The following is a 25052-nucleotide window of genomic DNA, read 5'->3' on the forward strand; positions in this document are numbered from 1 at the left end:
TGGGATCTGTTGAATCACTCAAATCACTCCATTAGTGCATTGTGTGGTACAGCTAACGTCCATACACGCATAGGTTCTTCGTCACTGTTTATTATTAGCTCAGATGTATTCTACCAACACGTTGCTGCTCATCATTCTACCACAAACCTCAGCAACAACTGCAAGCAAGGAAATAGACTGGAAATTGTGTTACTTCAACAGCATGATCATGTAGCTAATGTTACGTGAAATGGACAGTCCATGTTGGACAAACCTGGCCGGGGAAGAACAGCGGTCATTCTGTTTGATAACAGTGATATTGCTTAGCTGAAGGGTTAAACTTATTTATGAAAGTTTTCAAGGATTGCTCATTTTTCTGTTCCATACAAAGTGACATATCACTAAAGAACGCAAGTTGTTTACAAAGATCCATTTTATTGTCAGATAGATTAATGTAATCAAGATGAAATGAAAAATATGTCATCATTTTACTGACGAAATTGCCATGACGTTTTCGCATAAAGAAACAGTAACACGACATTGTTCCTCATTAACAAAGGACAAGTGACATTGTGATCATAGGCGGATCCAGAGGTGAGGTGAGGTGAAATTGGGTTTAACGTCGTGCTTGAGAATATTTCGCTCATATGACGACGTGCATGCGTGTTTATGTGTATGTGTGGCTGCTTATACTAGCCCAGATTTAAGCTGTTTTTATAGTGCTAGCTCACTAGTTTATTAAATGACCACTGAAACTCGTGAAAATGAAGTGTGCACCCCTCCTTTCTAAATAGTGTGCACCCCCTCTTTCTCAAAAAGCTGTATCCGTCCCTGGTGATGCAATTGATGATGCACACATCACCAACATATGTCTTCCATTATGTTCAGATGAGTGTATCAGTTTGTCCCTTATTCAAGTAAATTTCTGATATTTTTTTTTAAAACAGACACCAAAAGTACAAACTCACCTATTGACCCAGGCACTACTTTTTGTTTGGTCTCTCTTGAATTTTTGTTTGATACTGTTCAACTATGGAAATAATAATACATCATTCTTAATCTTACCTCAAACATAAATGTCGCTTTCTGATTGGCTGAGCGCTCTTCTATTATTTTCAATGTACCCTGCTTACAAGCGAGTAACATTTCAATGTACCCCGCTGTCAATGGCAACTCATTTGGTACTTTGTGGTAGTAATTCTTTATCTCGAATAACATTGAATCACGTATGATGTACGGAAATTACCGATGTTTTGCGAATGCAAATCGATGGAAGGGAGATAACTCTAAATCTGTTTTTCTTGTCAGCAAAATCAAGCATGTTTACAAAACGGTTTGTACTGGTGCTTCAAACAATTCAAAATTAACATTAAGGTGTTCGTTAAGATAAATACGTTGTTCACTGGTCCCTCGGGGCCGATGGATTGCTGTACCCCTCGAGACCAGTGAACAACCTATAATACCAGGGCAAACACCAGCCAGCAATAGATCATGTTTAGGACAAAAAAAGAGTAAATATATGCACACCAATACTTGACAGAATACCCAAGAACCGCAAACCGACTTTTCTGCAAAAATATGAACTAACCAAGCACATATTGCATTTGTCATGTTTGCTCCGGTTCGTTTGTTCTTCTTATGCCTATTGAAAAAAAGAAAGAAATAAGGGACTTTGTTGTTGTTGTTATTGTTGTTTCCCGATAGGATGGTACAGCAGCTTTTGCGGTCACCGTACGCGACGATAAACAAGTTAATCTGCTGCTTCCGACCAAATTACGCCACGATCCGAATAGGCATTACGTCGTAGCCATGGATTCGGATCATGGCGAGAGACTTCAGAAGCAGAAGACAAACATTGAACTTGGTAAATTCGTATCATGGGTTATGAAAGAGAGATACGAAAACGGTTCATCGCGTCTATTGAGGGAGGAGAAAACTACGTCAGGTGTTACGGTCGGATCGCTCTTTCTGCGTAAACCCGGAGCTCTGTTAGGATCCGAAATATCCCCAACCCTTTCATGGATCCGAAATTAACGGTTTGTCTGCAAATCCTCATGATTTTGTTGTAAACTATTGCAAAGAAGTAGTAGTTTTCTTCAACAATGCCCACAATGTGTGAAGACCATTCCTGGTGTCCCCTGTCGCGATACTGCGGGAATATTGCTAAAAGCGGCGTAAAACCCAACTCACTCACTCACTCTTCAACACTGGGTTACAACACCGCTTCTATTATTAGTATCCCCGCACAGTACCGACTCAGCCGATAATGTCAAATAACGGCAATCCGATAATAAGAACTGTAACTTTGGAATTCGTTAAGAGTGATTTCTTTATTGAGAAATCGCCATTTTACTCGGAGTCCGTTATTTCTCCAGACACCTATGCTTGATAATTTGTTTGATATAACAGACGTTGGTGTTAAGGCATCGAAACATACACAGAGAAGCCATTATTAGGTCGACACGTCATACATCTGCCAGTCAATGTTGGTTGGCGATTTTACTGTTTTCAGTGCAGCTCGGCTTCATGGCATGACACTAATGGGTTAATCATAGTTCCTGATGTTGGAGCAGATGAACTTGGGATCTCGGCCATAGTACGTGTAGTCCCGTACATTCTGTAGGTCAAGGACGGTGCACGCACTGGTTGCGCTCCGACCAGTCAACAGGGGTGAAGAGGAGAACCACTCGTCCTCGTAGATGTCGTAACATTCGACCTGTGCAGTTGTTGACGTCCCTGTGAGAACATAATAAGGTTTTAATATAGGTGACTGTCCAAAAGGCACAACGTTTGGGGTTGTTGAAACATAAACGCCGTGACGTTTGCTTACTCACCCAATTAAATACTACGGAATCACACGAAATTTATTTAATTGCAGATAAATGCAGCTTTGTACATTATTTCGGTTGTTTTTAGGAAAAACCTGAAGAGATATCCAAGGTTCTCAATCGGGTGAACCTGGGAGCCCACATGTTCTTCTCAGACAAAGAATGGTTGCTAAAAAGTTATTTGTGTTACTTTGAACTGGGAAGAATTCACAATTGTGTAATTTACTATGCATATGCCCGGCGTATATGATAATGCATCAAACAAGTATTTACCGTCGTAACCGCCAATTGCGAAGAGGAGGCCGTCACAGACGGTGGCAGCGAAGTTGCTCCTGCCGATGCCCATGTCGGCTACCAACACCCAGTGTGACAGACGGGGGTCGTACTTCTCAACTACGGTGAATGAAATGTATTGAAATAATATATTAAATATATACCACAAAAAACCCGAGTAATTATTATCCCATTATTATTTACCACATTGTGGTTGTTTAATTATCACAATACTAAAAACTCCATTTTTAATCGTTGAAGACGTTGTTGTTGTTTTGTTGTTATCGCCACTCAGTAATATTCCAGCGATATGACGACGGTCTGTAAACTGGCGGTCAGATACGATAACCCACTCACCGATCTACTGAATGGCCATCTGTGACTACCGAAAAGCTGCTGATGGGGGTGAAGATCTTACGTGCTCTGGTTTATTTACGTATAGACTTATAAACAGTGACTACTAGTACATCAATCTCTAATGTCATATAATGCGTTTGTTTTGTTTGTTATTCCAGCAATATGGCGGCGGTCTGTCATTTATATTCTGTACCAGACAATCCAGTGATCTATATCAAGAGCATCGATTTACGCAATTAGGATAAGAGGAAATGTGTCAACCAAGTCGGTGAGCCTGACCAACGGGCCCTGTTAGTCGCCTTTTACGACTGGATTACTGAAGATCAATCTTAACCCCGGATCTTCACGGATCCACATACTCCGTGGGTATCACCATAATTTCATAGTTACCAATAATTACCAGTGACCGCTTAATACTGTTTTTTTTCCATTTCACAAGCACGATATAAACAAGGCCTCAGAGTGATGGTGAAAATATGAAATAGTATGAGTGGACTGTGTAAGATGTGACGATGTAAGACATTTGGGCCCGACATTTGCGTGGTAAGCAAAAGTGAAGTGGGCAACTCTGAAAAATATTAACACTAGTAACCACTCTCCTACCCAGAGTTCCATGCGGCCAGCCAGCATAGCACCTCTGCCACAGGTCAGAAGGATGTGACGATTCTTCATATCTTGCACAGTCCATTCAATATAATGTACATATTTCTTAACTCTTTTATTTTTGATGAGTCTACACATCTAATTAAACATCATTGTTAGAATGGTTTAGTTTCACTGAGAAAATATTCGGCCTACCTTTAGAATACAGCACCACAAACTTTAAAAATACGTCATAATACCCTTTTACGTAATGTAATGTGATTTTGTTCGAAAGCACGTTCTCGAAACAATGCCCTATGACGCCTGCATGGCAACACGGTTGTCTGGCTCATCGAGTGCGTATAAGCTCCGCTCACTGGTGTTTCATCTCTACGACCTATGTCATTGCATAAGCCCAACGATATTGAGAGTTTCCAGTGGTTGTATACCGGCGGATGCGCAATATTTTGCAAGCACCAGTTTGAAATGTTTTTCTTTTTTCACTAATACGCTCATATTTATTTGTATTACGGGGTGCTGAGGTGTTATGTTTTGTGTATTTTGTATTTTGTATTTTTTAAATCTCCTTACATAAATATTTTTGTCATTCAGTAGTTTGTACCATTACATAGAAAAGTGTTTTATTAGTATTTTATTTTTCGAAGCGGTGATAATGCATTACACTAGACACGTCAGTCATGTTTGTGCCGGTTCGGTCAATGCATTCTTTTTATTAGTATTAATTCAAGGGGTTAGGGTTAGGGTTAGGGCTTAGGGTTAGGGTTAGGGCTTAGGGTTAAGGGTTAGGGTTGGGGTTGGGGACCTAATCCAATATACTAGTAGTAGGTATACATGTCCGGTGGTTCGGTCAATGCATTCTATTTATTAGGATTATTTCAAGGGATTAGGGTTAGGGTTAGGGCCGTGGGTTTAGGGTTTAGGGTTAGGGACCTAATCCAATATAGTAGTACATGTCCGGTGTAATACGTGAGTACCATTTGTTGTTTTTCCTTTTGCATTTTAATACTTTTTTTCACACAAAAACGGGAAACCCAAAACGTCGAAAGTACACTATGAAATGGTTTAATGTAGAAATTTTGGGCTAATGGAAATTGGCCTGGAATTTGCACTGAAGTCTCTTTCACACGCAACATTTGTTCAGTAATGATTCGAAGGCTAACTCACCCTCGTGCCGTCACTACACATGCTCATGTCTCCCTCGTTCCTTAGTGCGATCCACATTATCCTTACAGTGTTCCCTACATCACTTTTCTGTCACAAAATCACCGATTAATATAAAAGCGCGTCATTCATGCACGCACCGTGAAATCTACGTCTGACGCCTGACGTCAACAACCCTTTTTAGTTTGAGGCATATCGGCTCATTCCACGCCACACGTTATCTTGTAGATTACGGAATGGGACGAGTGTGCCAAATGGCTTCGGGTGCATTCGGCAATTGTCCGTAGATTAAAATCACGAGACACCAAGTCTACCCGTAACCTTCGTAATTGTCCGTGACCTATTCGACTCTTTCCGTTCATTTCCGTGACGTCACAGGAATGACTCGATAAATTTGCACATTGCGCAACAGTGTGGACGTAGCTCAGTCGGTTAGCTGTCGAGCTAACAATCCGAAGGTAGCGGGTTCGCATCCGACGGGTTCTTACAAACTGGTTGCTTGTCTTAATGACACGTGACCTACGGCAGAGATCGTCCTCACGAGAAGTTGTGGTGCTGTATTCTAAAGGTGCTCCAAATATTCTATAACGTGTAACATTACTTCGATTTGCGTAGCGATCCCTTGTTTACATGGGTTGTACGACATCACGTGCTGTCATCGAAGCCGACGGAGAGAAAACGATCCAGCCCCTTTGATTTATAAATATGTATTGTCATAAACGTTACTGTCGCAGGTGTAGAAGAATAATTACGTAACAATGTAAAACATTATGAAGACCGCGCCGAATCGCTTGCGTCAGGACAGTCTCTTCTTATTTACGAATATGCGCGAAACAAACAAGAGAAAAGTCCGGTCACGTGATATGCAAATTAGCCTGTGGCAGTGATGTTAGGTAAGACTACAGATTACCGGATACCTTCCGCCATCTTTGAAAGCAAGCGAGTTTACTTTTGGTTAGGGCAGGGAGAATAGTAGACGTAGATTATCCCTGGTTATAGGGTAAGGGTAAGGGTTAGGGTTAGGGTTAGGGTTAGAGTAAGGGTAAGGGTTAGGGTTAGGGTTAGGGTAAGGTTTAGGGATAGCGTTACGGTGACGTGACACGTAATTATATCAATATGTTATGCTAAGTCATCACTGCGCCGGAGTGTGACTTGTTTAAGCTGAACACCAGTCACTATTATGACGTCATACTATATACACTGTGACGAAGCTGATATGACGTCACAGTCGGATAATTACACTCTGGCGCAGCGATGACTCAGCATGAAACTCTGGGTAGGAGAGTGATATAACAACTACGCCAAATCTCATGAGCACGTTTTCATCTAATACAACCAGGCATTTGGAATGATGTAGTAACTGTCACTACATATTAGAGCTAAGCATCACTGCGCATGAGTGTGCCAAAGAATGTAATCAAATTAGCCACGCCCATCAAAGCAGGCTATTTTCACCGTACAACGGATTGTCGTAGAATCACATCTGTACTCGAGGGAAAAACACACACACACACACACACGCACGCACGCACGCACGCACACACACACACACCTGTCGTGAACAGGACATTTTAGGGAGCACCTTTAGAATACAGCACCACAACTTCTCGTGAGGACGAGCTCTGCCGTAGGTCACGTGTCATTAAGACAAGCAACCAGTTTGAGAGAACCCGTCGGACGCGAACCCGCGACCTTCGGATTGTTAGCTCGACAGCTAACCGACTGAGCTACGTCCACACTGTTGCACAATGTGCAAATTTATCGAGTCATTCCTGTGACGTCACGGAAATGAACGGAAAGAGTCGAATAGGTCACGGACAATTACGAATGCTACGGGTAGACTTGGTGTCTCGTGATTTTATTCTCCGGACAATGGCCGAATGGATCCGATGCCATTTGGCACACTCGTCCCGTTCCGTAATCTACAAATTAACGTGTGGCGTGGAATGAGCCGATATGCCTCAAACTGAAAAGGGTTGTTGACGTCAGGCGTTAGACGTAGATTTCACGGTGCATGCATGAATGACGCGCTTTTATATAAATCGGTGGTTTTGTGACAGAAAAGTGATGTAGGGAACACTGTAAGGATAATGTGGATCGCACTAAGGAACGAGGGAGACATGAGCATGTGTAGTGACGGCACTCGGGTGAGTAAGCCTTCGAATCATTACTTTACAAAATTTATGTTGCGTGTGAAAGAGGCTTGAGTGCAAATTCCAGACCAATTTCCATTAGCCCAAAATGTCTACATTAACCCATTTCATAATGTACTTTCGACGTTTTTGGTTTCCCGTTTTTGTGTGAAATAAAAGTATTAAAATGCAAAAAGGAAAAACAACAAATGGTACTCACGTATTACACCGGTCATGTACCTGCTATATTGGATTAGGTCCCTAACCCTAACCCTAAACCCTCAGCCCTAACCCTAACCCTAACCCCTTGAAATAATCCTAATAAATAGAATGCATTGACCGAACCACCGGACATGTACCTACTATATATTGCATTAGGTCCCCAACCCCAACCCTAAACCCTAACCCTAGTCCTAGCCCTAGCCCTAGCCCTAGCCCTTAACCCCAATCCCTTGAATTAATCCTAATAAATAGAATGCATTGACCGAACCGGCGCAAACACGACTGACGTGTCTAGTGTAATGCATTATTACCGCTTCGAAAAATAAAATACTAATAAAACACTTTTCTATGTAATGGTGCAAATTACTGAATGACAAATATATATATGTAAATTGAAAAAATTAAAAAATACAAAATACACAAAACATAACACCTCAGCAGCCCGTAATACAAATAAATATGAGCGTATTAGTGAAAAAAGAAAAATATTTCAAACTGGTGCTTGCAAAATATTGCGCATCCGCCGGTATACAACTACTGGAAACTCTCAACATCGTTGGGCTTATGCAATGACATAGCTCGTAGAGATGAAACACCAGTGAGCGGAGCTTATACGCACTCGCTGAGCCAGACAACCGTGTTGCCATGCAGGCGTCATAAGGCATTGTTTCGAGAACGTGCTTTCGAACAAAATCACATTACATTACGTAAAAGGGTATTATGACGTATTTTTAAAGTTTGTGGTGCTGTATTCTAAAGGTAGGCCCATTTTAGCTACATACATAGTCAGGATCGCTCAAATCACCTTTCGATATCCCCCCGTCGTAAAGCAGTGTATGAAATAAGGCCCGTCCGACCGCCCGAGACGGGCTAGATTTCTGCCGGACGGTCTAATTTTACAGCTAGCCAGCCCAATGGACGTGTGAAAATATATTCAGATAACGTGTCCATTGGCACTGTCTATTTAGTATTTAAGAAGGACTGGTTCAATCTCTCCTGGCTGGGAAGTTTTTGAAGTTACCAGCCTAGATGTCTGGCTGGGTTTTGAGCTTATTTCATACACTGCGTAAAGGAATGAACTATGCCTGTAGACTTGCTCGCATGTTACGCAAATGACCATGTGTCCAGGTTGTATTCCTATTAAAGTCGCGTTTTTTTCAGCTGTGTCTACCTGAACTCAGGAAACCAATGTTTGAATTTGGTGGTTACTTATCATCTCATATATAATAGCTCCCTTCTTCCCGTCATAATTGTTCCGGTCAGTTACAGGCTTACTGTTGTTGTTTTTCTCGCCTCCTATCATGATTGACAGGTCCTGTGGACTTTGTTTTGATGCTACACTCCGTTGATTGGATACTGAATATGTGGGCGTGTCAAAGGGGCATAAATTAAACAATCACCTGATACACTCACACCTCAGTATGTATTCCTTGCTTTGAATGTTTTATCAATCTCATAATTTCTGTCTGTTTTAAATATATAATTGTGTTTGATGAAGCTATTGTAAATACCATATATTCCTTTGTCAAATTTCATAATAAGAATTTTCTGAGTATTTTTTCGGATCACTGAGGTATGAATCGAAAAATTGACACGCAAACTTTGGTGACAAATGTTTCTATCTTTCGGCTTTCAACACGTCATTCTCAACACGTCATTCTCAATGTTATTACCTGTTTTTAATCTCCGATTTCCACTGAATCCTCCAATAGCGTAGACCGCCCTCCGATACCTGACCAGTGCCACCCCGCTCCGAGGAGAGGACAGTGACTCCAAGTCTGACCACTGGTCAGTGTTGGGGTCGTACACCTCCGCTGTGTCCAGACACTGCTGGCCATTGAAGCCGCCCCCAACATACAGCTTCCCTGCAACACCAGATACTCAACATACTGCCAGAAATACTCCCCACAGGGGACTGAGAACGCAGAACACGGAATTATGTTGTCATGGGCTAAAGGCATATACATCTTTGGAGTGCGCCCATACCCCGTCTTGCGTTTAAAACAATAAGGTCTACTATATTTTAGCGAAAGTCGTGTTTACAATGTTTTAATAAAGTAACACAAGCCACAACCAATAAGTATGTTAAATTGATAAGAAATGGCGAGACATGTATTTTGCTGGGTGCCGTTGTACAAAGTAGGGCTAAGGCGACCGTAACTCCCATAACTTAACGTAGTAGTCTTAGCACTAAGGTTGTTTTGGACAACGGCACCCTGGTCTTTTGATAAATGATTACAATTGTCATTGTATAAATGTGTAACCGCCCCACGTTTTGGAGACGTATTTGTAGCATAAATAAAATCATAGCGGAGAGATGTCCTGCAAGAGGCCATGTATCCACGTTCGGTCAGCTTTCTGAACATTGCAGAAGCGTTTTGAAATCGCTGACGCCAAAGTCACAATGTAGCTAAATTCGCTGATTTTTCATCCATGACTTAATATTGTGTTTGATCAAGAGAGGCTCGGATAGTACATGTCTCTCCAGTTAGAAAATCATCCAATAAATCCTTACCCCCCAGGGCACTCGCCCCTGCGTCACTCCTGACGTGTCTCATACTAGCAGCAACTGCCCACTGATTCCGTGTAGGGTTGTAGTACTCCACCGAACTGTGTCGGACGAACCCGTCAAATCCCCCACAAGCGTACACGTGACCATTCAGGGCCGCTGCGCACACGTAGCACCGTTTTGCATGCATTGGCGCAACTTCCTTCCACACCTTGCTGTGACAATCAAATTTTCGAGTCGTGTTTAAATATTTCGTCGCTGTGTACCCCCCTACCACGTAGATGTTTTGATCAAGAGCGACTAAAGCGTGGTAGGCGATGTTCTGGTCAAAGTTCAGCTTGACGTTGCGATACCAGCGGTCTGCACGGTCGTCGTAGGTTTCGAAGAGGCCGCACACGCCATCTTGGCACCAGCCACCCAGGACGAATATGACCTCGTGTGGCACTCTTGGACGGAGCATGGGGTTCGACGTTCCTTGGAGGAAAGGAATCCGACATTGCTGGTTGATTTCACACAGTTTGGAGCCCTTCTTCACAATTGCTGCACATTCTGGTGACTTTAGAATGTCCACATTCCTGAGAAGACAGTCCTCGAATGTCCTCGCTCTAACAAGGCCAAGTCTGATGGAGGACAAAAGCCTATGATAATGTTTTTTACGGGCCTTCTCGTCGAATTTTACCCAGTTCATGATCGCATGCACCGCTTCGTCCTCTTCGGGAAAATTGAGTTCATCCGCTTGTAGAAGTTCGCACAATTCGTCTATATTCAGACTCTGAAATTCGGAGTTTCTCGAAACTACGTGAGCTATATTTTTCAAAACGAACAACACAGATTCCTTCGCTAGATTCTGACAGTTGAAATATTGCGCCAATCTCATTATTCCTATACAGTTCTCAACGCACAGGCTTTCACGCAAGAAATCACTGCAGATCTTCACAAGCCCAAACACATGAAGTCTGTCGGCAACGCACAACACGTTCTCAATATTATTTGAGTTAAGATTTGCATGTCTAGTGTAAGCGTACATTACAATAGCCTCCATATCTGCATGTCGAATTCCTGGAATTTCAATTGCTGCCTGACACGATTCTTTCATTTGCGAAGTAAAGAGAGCACGAAAGTAAAGACTGCAACTCGCCATCACGGCTCTGTGAACATATATCTTTTTACCTTCGTCAGGAAAGTTGATCAGTACGTCACAAAATAGCCCTTGCTCTCTCATTTCAGTTAGTTGAGTATGAAACTCCTTTGTGAATTCTTCCATGACTTCTGTCATCGTTGCTTTAGCTTGTACATCCTCTTGTGATACACATGTGGAGGCCATCATGCCGTTGAGAGACAAATGCGAATGACGTCATCGGTAACGTTCCTTAGCAACGATCACCACACAACATCAGCATTGTAAGTCATTCGGAAGTGATCGGACGTTCTCGCTAAAATTCTCCAGTAAGATATTTAACTTTGATGCGAAAAACTCCCGTTTATACTTAGCTCATTGGACCTTATTAAATTAATACGTTAATGTAATATTGGTCAGGGCTGTAAAGTCGGTCTAGATTTGTTGAAGTAAGGGTATCTCTAAATTGTAAGTACAATTTCAAACATTTATGATGTGGGTTTTTTTACATGTTTTAACTATTCGGGCTAGCAGGCGTTCTTGTTTAATTCCCCGTTGTTCAAATAACAGCCGGTATCACTTTCAAAATTACTGTTTGAACAATAGCTAAATTAATTGGCCTTTCGATTTCGTGTTCAATATTTTTCAACTCGACCATGCCAAAAGTTCGTGGTATAACATTTACGAGGAATCCCATGTTCATTTAATTTGGGAAAATCACCAAGGACAACACTTCAATATTTGCGTTATCCAGGAAAAATCAACTGTTATTTAATCATTGATAGGCGCCTTTCTTTTTTATGCCGATGTAAGAGTTTTTTGTGAGACTAAAACAATTCATCCATTCACCAATTGTTTGATCGCCAGTGTAGTAGTTGGTGACTCAAATATGAAACATACAGACTCATCGGGTCGGTCATATGGGCGTTTTTATCTGTTTATGAATTATCATAGAGCTAAATCATCTGTTCAGTTTCTGCGCACGAAAGTTTTACAACTGCCCGTTTGGGTCCAGCTCTCATTAACAACGCGCAGTTCAGGGCATACTTGTGATGATCTTTCCCCATAAGACCCGTGAGGATCCGGGTTAGAATTGGTCTTCAGCTATCCGTGCTTGTTGTAAGAGGTGACTAACGGGATCGGGTGGTCAGGCTCGCTGATTTGGTTGACACATATCATCGTATCCCAATTGCGTAGAACGATGCTCATGATGTTGATCACTGGGTAGTCTGGTCGAGACTCGTTGAGACCGTCGCCATATAGCTGAAATATTGCTGAGTGCGGCGTTAACCCCCTGGATGCCACAGGGACATATATGTCCTTCCCCTTCAACCCTCAATTTGAAGTCGAATAAAAATCAAAATATCCCACGCACACAAATACACTTCACAGTTTCGAATTCTGCGGGAAATTCTCTGTTTCTTGATACCATCCACTATTATTTTAAACAAAGCTCAAGTGCTGAAAATGACCTTACAAAATAGGCTTCATCGAAAATGGCGACATTTTTGACACAGTATGAAATCGCGATTCACAGCAAGTATTTGCTGTATGTTTTGCAATGTGAAAATCGGATAATTACTGTGAGTATTGAATTTCAAAAAATAACATATTTATGATCACTGATATCAGTTTTACATGATTTCGCTAATTATAATTCTGAAACGTTGCCGATGAATCTAGAATCGGTTGGGATGTTTTCGAAAATGCACTTTACACGAACACCGTAGAGCGCTTTCCGCCATATTGGATAGTGTTTACAAAATCACGTTTCGCGAAGGCCGGTATTGAGACGTGCCTATTACATCACGTATATTTCATATTCAGCTTCGAAAAATGCATCACTGAATTCCCATACATTTTAAAGGAATCAATTTAGAAACTGAGGTCTGTGTCACCAAACAATAACTGTCTAGATAAAATGAGACGAAACATATTGGTGTGAAAAACGAACGCTGTGCTTGAAAGACTGCGTTTGTAGTGAAATGTAAACAAAGACAAATTCCGATTTTACACTGCGCAGCATTTTCTGAAATTTTTCAACATTCATCCGTCTATTCATTGTTTGCAATGGCTCAAAATACCTTTTAGAATATACATGGAAAGAGTATCGTGTGCAAGAAACAGGGAAATTATAAATAGATACAATGCAATGATTTGATAATTCATAAGAAATTGTCAAGCTTCCGTGCATGCGACGCCATGACTGACGCCAAATCACGCAGAACGACAACGGTAATTGCATCTGCATTTCTGTCCTTCTTCTCTTACGTATAGTGAAAACGATAAAAACATATAACAATACACAGATAGTCAGAATCATTCTGATTACTCACATCTCATATTTATGTACAAACGATCCCTGAATCAGTGGAAGGGTCCTCGCAAAATCCTGTGTACCCTTTAAGGTCAGCAAAGCCGCCATTTTGTAAGAAATCGGTCAGCGGTAGTGATGTCATACGTCAACATTGTTGTACATATTAGGCAATTTCTTTGAGGTGAAGGTCGGTTGAACAAGAGTAAACACAATTTGCCATATCCCTTCCGATTACACCGTCAGTATTATGATGTGTATATTTTATGGATAGTTCGGATACTTTTTCAGGAAACTGACTTCCAGTATCTACATTTAGCCTTGTTCAATATCATATCATACATGCATATAGGGTTTCATGGTGTTTTTATTCTTTGAAAGTTTTGATTGTTTGAATCATATTTACATAAGAAATTGACATATTTATTGCAATACACCATATTTTAAACCTTTACACAAGCGTTAGAAGATCAAACGTAGCCATAACTGCAATTACTTTAGTTCCTATGATGTACAATATTCAATTTATTTGGACTAATATTGCAATTTCATATGAACAGGTTAATGAACGGTGATATAATTCAACCTTATATGCAAAACTGATAATATTCATGACAATGATTTATATATGGTATAGAAATGTACATGCACAATATATTTAAAGGAATTGTCTTTGTTCATTGCATAATTTTGTATCGTTTTATAGACAAAAGAATGATGCATATAGATCGGCAAGGTGCGTTTGTTGGAAACGTTTTATGATTCTCTATCATTGTTTTCGATAATATATTCAATTCATATTCGATTAAATAATATTGTGAAGACAGGATATCAAACTCTAACTACTTTATAGGAAAATTGTTGAAAATATATATACCATCTCATGTGGTAATTCGGACAAATCTTATATCCATATTCTAATATATAGTTCCATATATAAAAGCTATCTTTATGCATCTTTCATTGCATACGTATGAAGAGAAATAGCTTCATAATCATAAACAAACAAAATTCTTACCCCAAACAAAATATTCGGGTGTTGTGAAATATTATTTCTATTTACGTTAAATTGATGCCAAACAGGTGCGCGTGTTGGTCACAATAAGATACGCTGTCAAACCGTCTAATTGTTGATATATTCAGGACACTATTTTAAATGGAAAAATCAGTCATTTTATGTTTTGTCTAAAGAGTGTTAAATTCTGGACATAGAAGTCTAGACCTTTATACAATGAATGGAAATTAAGTGAGATATATGCTAATCAGCATACCAGTGTCGTCGTTTTTCCAACGTCGCAAAATGCATAAAACAAGCGATGACGTCAACTAAAATGTTGTATTATTTTCAGCAATTTCGTTACATTTGAAGATATGGCTAGTACTCTGGTAATAACGATGCAAAATTAGTCAAATTACATCTACACAAACAGGAGAATATGGGAATCTAAGAACTAACTTATATATCGGATAGGGCCATCCAAATCGCTATTACGTGCTTTCACATGTAATACGTTGTCATCTTTTCTTATAAATTGTGAAACTACCAAAGCGCATCCGTTCACATTGGGGAACTTTGAATTGGAATAGTGAGGTTCACCATGAATATAAAATAACGAAAAATATAGCGTCCGTATCCACAACACATTTTCCAAGTGATCTGAGTTACATTGACCTTAGTGTTACGCATAACGTTATGCCCCTTATCATTATATCGTTTATGACCTCTCTGTCGTCGTTTGACGTCATAGAAGAAAATACATTTTGACATTTATTGCGAGTCATTTTTAATGTTGAGCGTATAACGTTATGCACAAGCACATAAACCCAATTCATATACACTTATGTCGTTCAGATATCAGGCTGTATTTTCTTCGCTCACACTTTCCGTAAAGATGCCCCATTAAAAAATTCCTAGCACAGTGCTTTTATCGGTGCGCGATAAAAAGCGGAGAAATTTACTGTTTTTTAACGCATAACAAAAATTTGGACAACATTTAGCAAGGTCTATTTCTCAAACCGCCAAGGTAGTTGCACTTATATTTATACCAACGGATAGGAAATTTAATATTCTACATTTCTGCGTAATTTTATAGCCTTACGTAGATCCAGGACCACGCGAGAGCAATTCTCGCACAACGTTCACTTTTCAAACTGTATGAAAATGTGCGCCTGAAAAAAAACTCGGCAGCCAGGGGGTTAAAGCAACCGCACTGTGATGACGTTGCGGTCCAAAAAAACGATTCACACACAGAATATATATGAATGATTGGTAAATTCAACATAAATTGTCATGCGCGGAAGCAGCTTGATGCCGTTACTCTCAGGCACAACGAGAACGGTACTTTTCAAATTCTCTTGGTTACACTGAAAACCAACAGAGAAATACAACAACGCGCAGATTTCTAGAATGTTTCTTACAACTTACACGTCACATGTGTGCATGTAGCCTACTGTCACGCCGAAAACCTAGGTTCGATTCCCCACATGGGTACAATGTGTGAATCCTATTTCTGGTGATCCCGCCGTGATATTGGTACAATATTGCTGAAAGCGGCGTAGAGCTCACTCGCATATAAGATCAGTGAATCAACGAAATTACCTGCATACAATTCCTGCGTTTTTATGTCAGTAAACACTGACGGTGAAGGTCGGACACTAGTAGTGATGTCATACGTCAACATTGTGGTACATATTTGGTATATTCCTTGAAGTAAAGTGTTATAAATAAGCATGAACGATCAACCTATGTTGATGCTCACATGCAGTTTAAATTATAATACAATCTTTTTGTATCTTTTACATAATATTCCACGCAATATATTTGGATATCTTTTACGTTGTTATTAGACAGAAGATCATTACATATTTTTTAAATTGACCACAATTACGTCATAATATGGGGGCAGCGCTGGCTCGTTTAACCCAGAAACAAATTTGAGGTTACTATTTTCAAAATGTGGAAAAACGGGTGTATAGTTTCAAACATGCATATGAACTAAATTAATTCTAAAATTGCGGTTTGTTTCCGATATGGACACAAGTGCCAGACCTTTAGTCTACAGGGGTCGGTGGGGTAGCCTAGTGGTCAAAGCGTTCGCCCTTCACGCGACCCGGGTTTGATTCCCCACATGGGCACAATGTGTGAAGCCCATTTCTGGTGTCTGCCGCCGAAATATTGCCAAAAGCGGCGTAAAACTAGACTCATTCATTCACTTTTAGTGTACACCCTTTAACAGGAAGTCCAGTTCCCATAGAACCGGACGCTAGATGCCATGGATCTTAACTTGTACGCTGATGCCAGTATTTGATTGTGTAAATTTGTATTTGTTTTTATTCTAGCATAGACTAATCAATGAAATATTCACCTCTATGTCTGAGCCCAAAAAGATAAAAATACAATAAAAATAGAAATAAAAATAAAATAAAATACAATAAAATAATTATATAAATAAAAAGAAGAAGAAACGGCAAAAAATCTTTGTCTGCAAACCTTGAAAAAACAACACAACTCACACCTGTAACAGAATTAACTTTAATATACCATCCGGTGAACATATAGTTATAATACAATAGATTCCAACAGTTTTATATTTACTTTAATAATCATTTTTAATTCAGAATAAAACATTTATTTTCTTCTGCTCTCACACACCAAACACCAACTAACTTACTCTAATGTGTTCATTAATTAAAGTCAATAAAAATAAAACATCATAATTTTGAATTCCGTAAAATGTGTTAAATCGTATTCTGATCTATGACGAGAAATAGTATTTACATGATTAGGTTAAGGTAGAAGTTGTATGTATAGGATTGTGCGGGAAGAGAACGGTATGTTTACGACACCATATATAAGTACTATACAACTTCAATGGACGGTTTACGGTAATGCTTACCCCTTTACCATAGGCCAGTTTCAAACACTTTGGCATGAACATCATAATGTTAATAATAAATAAACATGAAAAATGGACGGCGGGCAAATAGGACGGTTGAGAATCACAGTCAGTTAACCAGCAGATTATGCAAATGTAAATTTGCAGAATATCATAAAAATACTCCAAAAACATAATACCCTGCGTGCTGGACACGCTCCGGCGTGTAGAGATTGAAAATAGATTTTATTGGGTCACGATCAATGTAACGAAATGTAAACCCTAACCCAAGTGAAATTATGTTAAGTGTTTGAGTGAACATTTTGGGGAGTGCAAAAACGTATAAGGAAATATTCATGGGGTTCGATACAGCAGACAGCAGGTCACGAGAATACAAGACCTTTGTTTAAACTACAGATACATATCGTTGTCTCAAATACAAATGCTACTTGATAAAGTAGTATTCTAAACACCAATCTATTTAGCAATCTTAATCGTTTCAATCGGGCCTCCGTAAGACATACTTATGTCAAACATAAAATCGATAGACTAAATACATAGGAAAATATTAAGGGGAGGCAACATAGGAAAATTAAATTGAATTTGTATGTGTGAAATCTGGGATTGCATAAGCTGGCAATGGCAACTGTATTAAAACTTGAAATATATTTTTTTATCCGTAAAGGAAAATATGAAAAATAGTTTTGTATCAAAATATACACAGTGTAGGGCGTCCGATGTGTTAAGTTGTCATCAGCAGTCCTTGTAAAGCAGTTTAACCACGTTTGCTTTCTTGTTTTGACAAGAGACAAGACTGAATTATATATTTGCTAAATTGATTTGAAGTTAATATTCTTAAAAAAAAAACTGGAACTAAGAATTTCAAATGTTATCCACAACATGTGAGACAAACATTTCATATTACAATATTCAAATAGATAAAGTGCATCAAGAAATGAGTAAATGCGTTTTTAGAAAAGAAAATCGTCATAAAATGTATTAAGCCATTTCAGTGGAACGGTGTTAAATAAAATTAGATATACTCAACAAAACAAGTTAAGTACAACCCAATATTCAATATGTAAGTATTATATGGGTCATAAAATGAACTATTAAATACTTTAATATTGAAAATTGAGGTGGTCCTTAACGTGTTTTGTTGTGTGTATTTGCTTTGTCGTAAGAAATCAATTGTTTATGACTTAGTAAAAATGTTGAAAATGTAAGAATTTCAATGTTTGAATGCTGCATAGATGTGACAGCCAACGTGTGTACGTCTGTGCTGAGATAAGTAGGAAAATGTGCAGAAGGAAACAATATTCCACGTTTTTAACAATCACAAGACACTCATAACCGTCAAATAACCTTAAATGTCAATATCTTCAACCCCTCTCCAGTACCTGTCACTTCCGGGTGTAATATACACGTGTTCATAACAGCCTGTCAATAACTATACACATATGAATAACAACTTGTCAATAGCTATCACATTGTCTGGGCTAATGCGATCAGAGACTGATCTATTTCCCGCAGCAGCTGGCCCAGTTGAATTTCACATCCCACCCACCTCCATTGTTTTTGTGGATACCTTGAGCCGTAGCTGAAAAAGACGAAAATGCATAAATAAATATTTAAAGTTTCGAAAGTATCTATTGCAGGTATAAAGCGACACGTGTGTGTGTGTATGTGCGTGCGCGCGCGCGCGCGCGTGTGCGTGCGCTGCTTGTACTGATCCAACATATAGCTGCTCCCCCTCTGATCGTGATAACCCATGTGGTAACTGTACCATCGATACCCAATGATATTAAAAGAAACAATACAGATGTACGGACCAAAACGTATCATATTATGTCATTCTCGAACCAAATATAGCTTTTAGCTAAATACTGCAAAATTTTACTTGAGTTTTTAAATGAAACCTCAGGCTGAACTGTTCAAAATGGTGAAGTCCATCTTGTGAGTTTATTTTCATTTATCAAGATAACGGCTGATAAACATTTACAAAATAAACTAGAAGACAAGCAGCCAAGCACCAGGGTTTCAATTGGTCTTCAGCAACCCATGCTTGTCGTAAGAGGCGACTATCGGGAACGGATTGTCAAGCTCGCTGACTTGGTTGACACATGTCATCGGTTCCCAATTGCGTAGATCGATGCTCGTGATGTCAATCACTGGATTGTTTGGTCCAGACTTGATTAGTTTAAAAAAAGAAGCCATATAGCTGGGACATTGCTGAGTGAGGCTTTAAACAACAAACAAACAAATCATAACAGCAGATTGAAATAAACAATTACCTCCCCAGTTCCCGTCAGTTAAGGAAGCGTCAGGATTAGCGGCTTGCAAGGCGGCGTTTTCCTCCCACTTCACTTTCTTAGGTTCCTTGAACGAGGATGTTGCTTTAGCGGTGTCGAACTTCTCTTTGCGGACAGAAGCCCATGTGTCACCGTTGTCTTCGCTGCTCATGTAGGAGACGCCATCGTTGCCCAGAGCGTAGACTTCTCCTTTGTTGGGATCGTGTCCGATCATACACCCGAGGCGCTCATCCATGCCTGAGTGTATAGGATAATAATTTCAATCTGGTTGGGTTGTTGTTTTCGCACTCAGCAATATTCTAGGAATGAGGATGCCCACGAGCAGTTATTTAAACATGCACACCGAGGTAAATTTGTTGAACAAAATTAGTTCAAAACAAAACAATTAATTCACTGTTATAATTATTTTTAACAGGCAATGATATATAGAGAATCGACAAAACCCTTTCCACATGCTTAAGAAATGGACAGCTCTTCTGTACTACTTCGTGTTAAACATGACTCACATGAGCAAGGAAATATGGAAAGTACGGAGGTAAGTGTCATAGGAAGGATGTTCAGTGTCTCACTTGTGTTTTAGGAGCAATCGAAGATAACTTTATACGTACGTTTCCATGTGTCACCGTCGGCTGTTTTGTAGCAGGCCTGTTTCAGTCCGCTGGAAATACATAAGGTGAAATGAGATATAGGTTGAACGTCCCGTCCAAAATTATAGCAGGGAGAATAGAAGATTATCTGTAGATTATCCCTGCTTATAGTGTGTGCGTGTGCGTGTGTCTTGCTACATAAGATACAATCACATTTTCTTGATATATTAAAATGCATCCGCATATTCTTCATTTAGTAAAACACATCCGCATTTTCTTGATACAGAAGATCATTTTAGATAAAGGAGATAAAACCGAAACTTACTCCTCAACTGCGGCGTCGCACACGAAGAGGTTGCTACCATCGTGCAGGAAGCCGCTCCTGTGCCAATCTGAGGAAGGATTATTAATACATTACATATTAACTACGCTAGAACTTCGATTTATAGCATTAGTACCATGTGTGAAGACCTCTGGTATACCTGCCACGATTATTCGTAAACGCAGCGACAACTGATTCACTTTCAAGACAAACTTCTAGTAGTAACACCCATTATCTATAGAAGGTTACACTTTCTACCTCAGGTAAACATTTCTCAGCTTGACAAAGGACTACCCAGTTTACTCCAAACACAAATCTAAACCACTTTTCCAACATCAGTACGTGCAGCATCAGTCGTCGTATGTTAAGAGAAACTGTAATACTCTCGTCTACAAACAATAAAAGCACCCTATCGTAAGTCCTTTTTCACAGTCTAAAATGACAATGAAAACAGAAGAGGGCTCAAGACACAGCCCCGGCGGACACCCCTTTGTCAATAAACCATTTCTGGAAATGAATGGATGATCTGGACCCTGTAACCGTTATAAAATTGACCTAACAAAGGTTATACCTGTGTTTGTGATGCTCTTTTCGTAGACTCCTTTGTCGGGGTCCGCTAAAGCGACGTCATTGGTTGTAAGACAGCCCATAAGGTCGAAGGTCACGCCCAATTTCTTCGTCGAGTCGCTGTCGTCGACGATGTAGATTCTGATGTAACGGGATTCCACCGAGTCTCCAACCGTCACCTCGGACGGCACAGACGGGACAGGGATCTGGACAGCACAGAAGTGATAAAAGGCTTCAATAGTTTTTGTTAAAAAGTATGAACAACCATTGAGCGTGGTGCATAGAATCACTTCAACAAACGGTGCTTAAAAGAACCACCAAACTAGCAAGATTGTCAGGAAAATCGCTCAGGAAAAATCTATCACCCTACCCATCCATTCATCCCCTCTTCCGGAACGAGCATCCCGATCGATTACCAACAAGGGTACGATGCAGTCTAAGTAAACGTGGACTCAGTATTATTCGCTGCACTGCTATACGATGACTCAGTATGGCAGTGTAACGAACAATACTGAGCCTAACTTTCCTTAGACTGGGGTACGATGTTAAATCAGTTCCCGCGCGAATTTGCAGCTATGCTCCTTGTATTGGGGTCCATATCCATATTAGTCCGGCAGCCAAATCCACTTTTGGGGCACAACCTTGCTTTGGTGTCTCTAGTAGTTTTTTTGGTGAATTTTGCTTCTCAAGACCATCTATATAGAGAAATTCCTTACTGGACCTCCATCAGCATTGAGCATTATGCGTAGTTGCGAAATATAATTAAACCGAATTATGTATATTAGCAAAGTATCTATTTTTGGTGTCTAACTTAAAATTAACACAATTGCCTCAACAACAACAACAACAATACACATTTCTATTCTTCCTGATGATGTCATCACTTAGGGATGGCCACACCCACTTAATGTTTGCTCTACAATTAAGTACATTAGATGGTGGATGCATGCTTGACTAATAATAATATTTATATTATACAACCATGTTGGTCAGGTTTTTTCAAGGCCTAGCCAAGTAAGTTGAATTATATGTGTGGTTATATTTTAATTTTAAAGAGGAATGGGTAGCATAATTAAGTAAATAGCTGTAAGTACACGTGGATGTAGACATTCTGAATGTGGTTGTACAGCTACATGTAACTGCCGTCAATACATTCACCTTGCTACAAACAGAATGACATCCTGTTCTATTTAAAGCACATTAAGTATCATGTGGTTTAGTTATATATGACAAATGACTTGAGATCACTTGTCTCTCTAAGTATTGGCCTTTATCAGTACGGAATAGTCGCATTGGCCTTATATCAGCAGTTTACAGTCGCACTGTCACTTGCACAGGGCAAGATATTTTAAAATATCTTGTTTGAGATAAATCGCCATGGAGATGGAGTGCTATTTTGATTGGAAATTTAAATGCAATGATTACCTACGAAGTAAGGGACTCATTAACATTAAGCCCAAGTGAATTCAGAACATTATTAGAAGTAGTCAGCTGTACCAGGATAACATTCATGAGAAACTGCAGCCCCAGTTTGAGAGTGATTCGAGTATCATCCGTCCACAAGTATGGGTAGAAAAGTACCTTCATACTAAGGAAGTCCAAAAGGCTGCGAAACGCCATGCTGGTGATGCAGATGTGGGTGTGCCTGCTCCAAAAAGGGCAAAACGGTCTGAACTCCCCAAATTTAACTTTAAGCATCACTGTATTTACTGTGGGGAAGAATGTCAAGTTAAAAAGGATCCACAAAATCCTTCAAGAAGGAGGCCAGCTTAGATTTGCACACAATTTGTAAGAATGGGACATAAACAGTCATTGAAGCAAGAAATCCTTGAGAAGTGTGACGAACGGAGTGATGAATGGGCATCTCAAGTTAGAGTCAGGGTGTGCGGAGCTGTTAGTGATTTACATGCTGCTGATGCACGCTATCACAAAAGCTGTCATGTGAGTGTCTCCAAAACCACAAGTATAACACTAAGGGCGGAACAGGGGGGCCATGAAGTTTATATCATTGCTGGTCGTCATAAGTGTATTAAATGAAGACCAGTCAAAAATCTGGAATTCAGTTGAAGTGTACACTTTATATGTAGAGAACGGAAGGAATGACCTTTCTCGCTGTTTGCTTGTGACCAGACTGTTGGAGTACTTTGGTGATAACCTTGTAGCTCTATCTTATCCAGGAATAGCTATTATTTTGGCATTTCGAACTGGTGCAGCCAAGGCTCTACGTATTATCCCAGATGAAAATGACGACGACATATATATATCAGTTGCCAGACAAATGGAGGAGTTTGAGAGAAAACTGCCTGATGGTTTTTATGACAGTATCCCGATGACAGTGATGGGACTTCAGGCCAGTTCACGAGATATTAACATCAGTGAAGTTATATCATGTGAGCTATCACCTGTGCCAACTGCATTATTCAATGACTCTCGAGAGATGTGAATTCTAAGTCAAAGTCAGATTTGAAAAACCTGACCAAGGTAGATGTCTCAGCTAGACATTGAACACCAGAAGCAACCTGCACTGTAATTGGTGGTTTTGCGCTCCTCTGGATTCTTCAGAGGCCTCCGTCCTCTTCTACACACAATCCAATGGGAATGGATTTTGTGAAGAAGTTCAAGCATCATATACAGGAGAAGCTGAAGTCTGGTGACGTATATTTAGTCTTCGACAGATATGAAGAATTCAGTACAAAGTCTTCCACCAGAACCTCCAGAATGGCAGAAGGATGTAAAGTATTTCAGCTATGTCTCACATCACCCTTGCCCTCACAAAAAGACTCTGACTATCACACAAAACAAAAAGGAGTTGATAGACATCATATGCAAAGATCTTCAGAATGATACAGATTTTCACCAGGAGAATACGGAAAAGCACAAGCTCATGATAACTGGCCAAGAGAAGAGTCCCGTTGAAATCAGTTGTGGTGGTGTTGTCATAAGAAGACATGACATTGCACTACTCACGAGGAAGCCTGATAATATCATTGTGCAGCAAGCCATACAGGTCGCAGTCAATGAGCAGAAGCATGTGATTATTCTTGCAGACAATACAGATGTGTATGTCCTCCTACATCATCATTACTTGCAACAAGGCTTACAATTACCAATGGTGATGGCATGTCCTATTAAAGAGAGACAGGTATACATGCTACAGAAGGAGAAGCATCGTGATATAATTCCATCGTTATTGGCTGGTCATGCCCTATCTGGCTGTGACACTGTGGAAGCATGCTATGGAGTAGGGAAAAGAAAAATGCTGAAAGAATGCGTCTGTGGACAAAATCGGCAACATTCCAGCAGATTGGTCTGATGTGATGGCGCAAGCGACCAGATTCACAGCTGAATGTTATGGACAGCCAATGGCTGCATCCATGTCAGAAGCAAGAGTTAGTGTATGGAATGCTCAAATTGGGAAGCCTGGACTAACAAGTGTTCCCAAGCTTGCCTCACTGCCACCAACTACTGAAGCATTCACTGAGAATGTCAAGTGAGCTCATTTGCAAACCTTTCTTTGGAAGAATGCACTGCAACTTGATCCTCAGAAGTTGAAGTGAGTGAGTGAATTTAGTTTTACGCCGCTTTTAGCAATATTCCAGCAATATCTGGGCGGGGCACACCAGAAATGGGCTCTACACATTTTACCATGTGAGGAAACGAACCCGGGTCTTCGGCGTGACGAGCGAACGCTTTAACCACCGCCCCTCAGAAGTTGGAAGCCTCACACTATGGATGAAGGAACGATGTATGAAGTCATTGCGACCAACAACAGTACCTGCAGACACTCCCCTAGCTCCCAGTAAGATCTTACAGATGACCAGGTGTTCCTGCTCCAGTGAAACCCCATGCAAGTCTTCAACATGTGGATGTAACCGTGCGAAACTAGCCTGCACA

The 25052-nt window shown here is 40.1% G+C and overlaps 1 protein-coding gene across 1 annotated transcript in view; it reads right to left on the reverse strand.

Annotated features, from left to right (window-relative positions):
- Positions 1-2283: 2283 nt before the first annotated feature.
- Positions 2284-25052, reverse strand: part of LOC124257517 — a 110152-nt gene continuing 87383 nt past the window's right edge. The window contains exons 25-32 of the mRNA XM_046691603.1: positions 21163-21364; positions 20595-20661; positions 20291-20340; positions 19665-19919; positions 10071-11417; positions 9229-9420; positions 3081-3200; positions 2284-2715 (exon numbers count right to left, since the gene is read on the reverse strand). Coding sequence (XP_046547559.1) covers positions 2525-2715; positions 3081-3200; positions 9229-9420; positions 10071-11417; positions 19665-19919; positions 20291-20340; positions 20595-20661; positions 21163-21364 — 2424 coding nt within the window. The 3' untranslated portion in view covers positions 2284-2524. The remainder of the gene's footprint in view (positions 2716-3080; positions 3201-9228; positions 9421-10070; positions 11418-19664; positions 19920-20290; positions 20341-20594; positions 20662-21162; positions 21365-25052) is intronic.

Source organism: Haliotis rubra, unplaced genomic scaffold, assembly GCF_003918875.1.
Source record: "Haliotis rubra isolate DU_JTF1 unplaced genomic scaffold, ASM391887v1 Scf664, whole genome shotgun sequence".
NCBI classification, from domain to species: Eukaryota; Metazoa; Mollusca; class Gastropoda; order Lepetellida; family Haliotidae; genus Haliotis; species Haliotis rubra.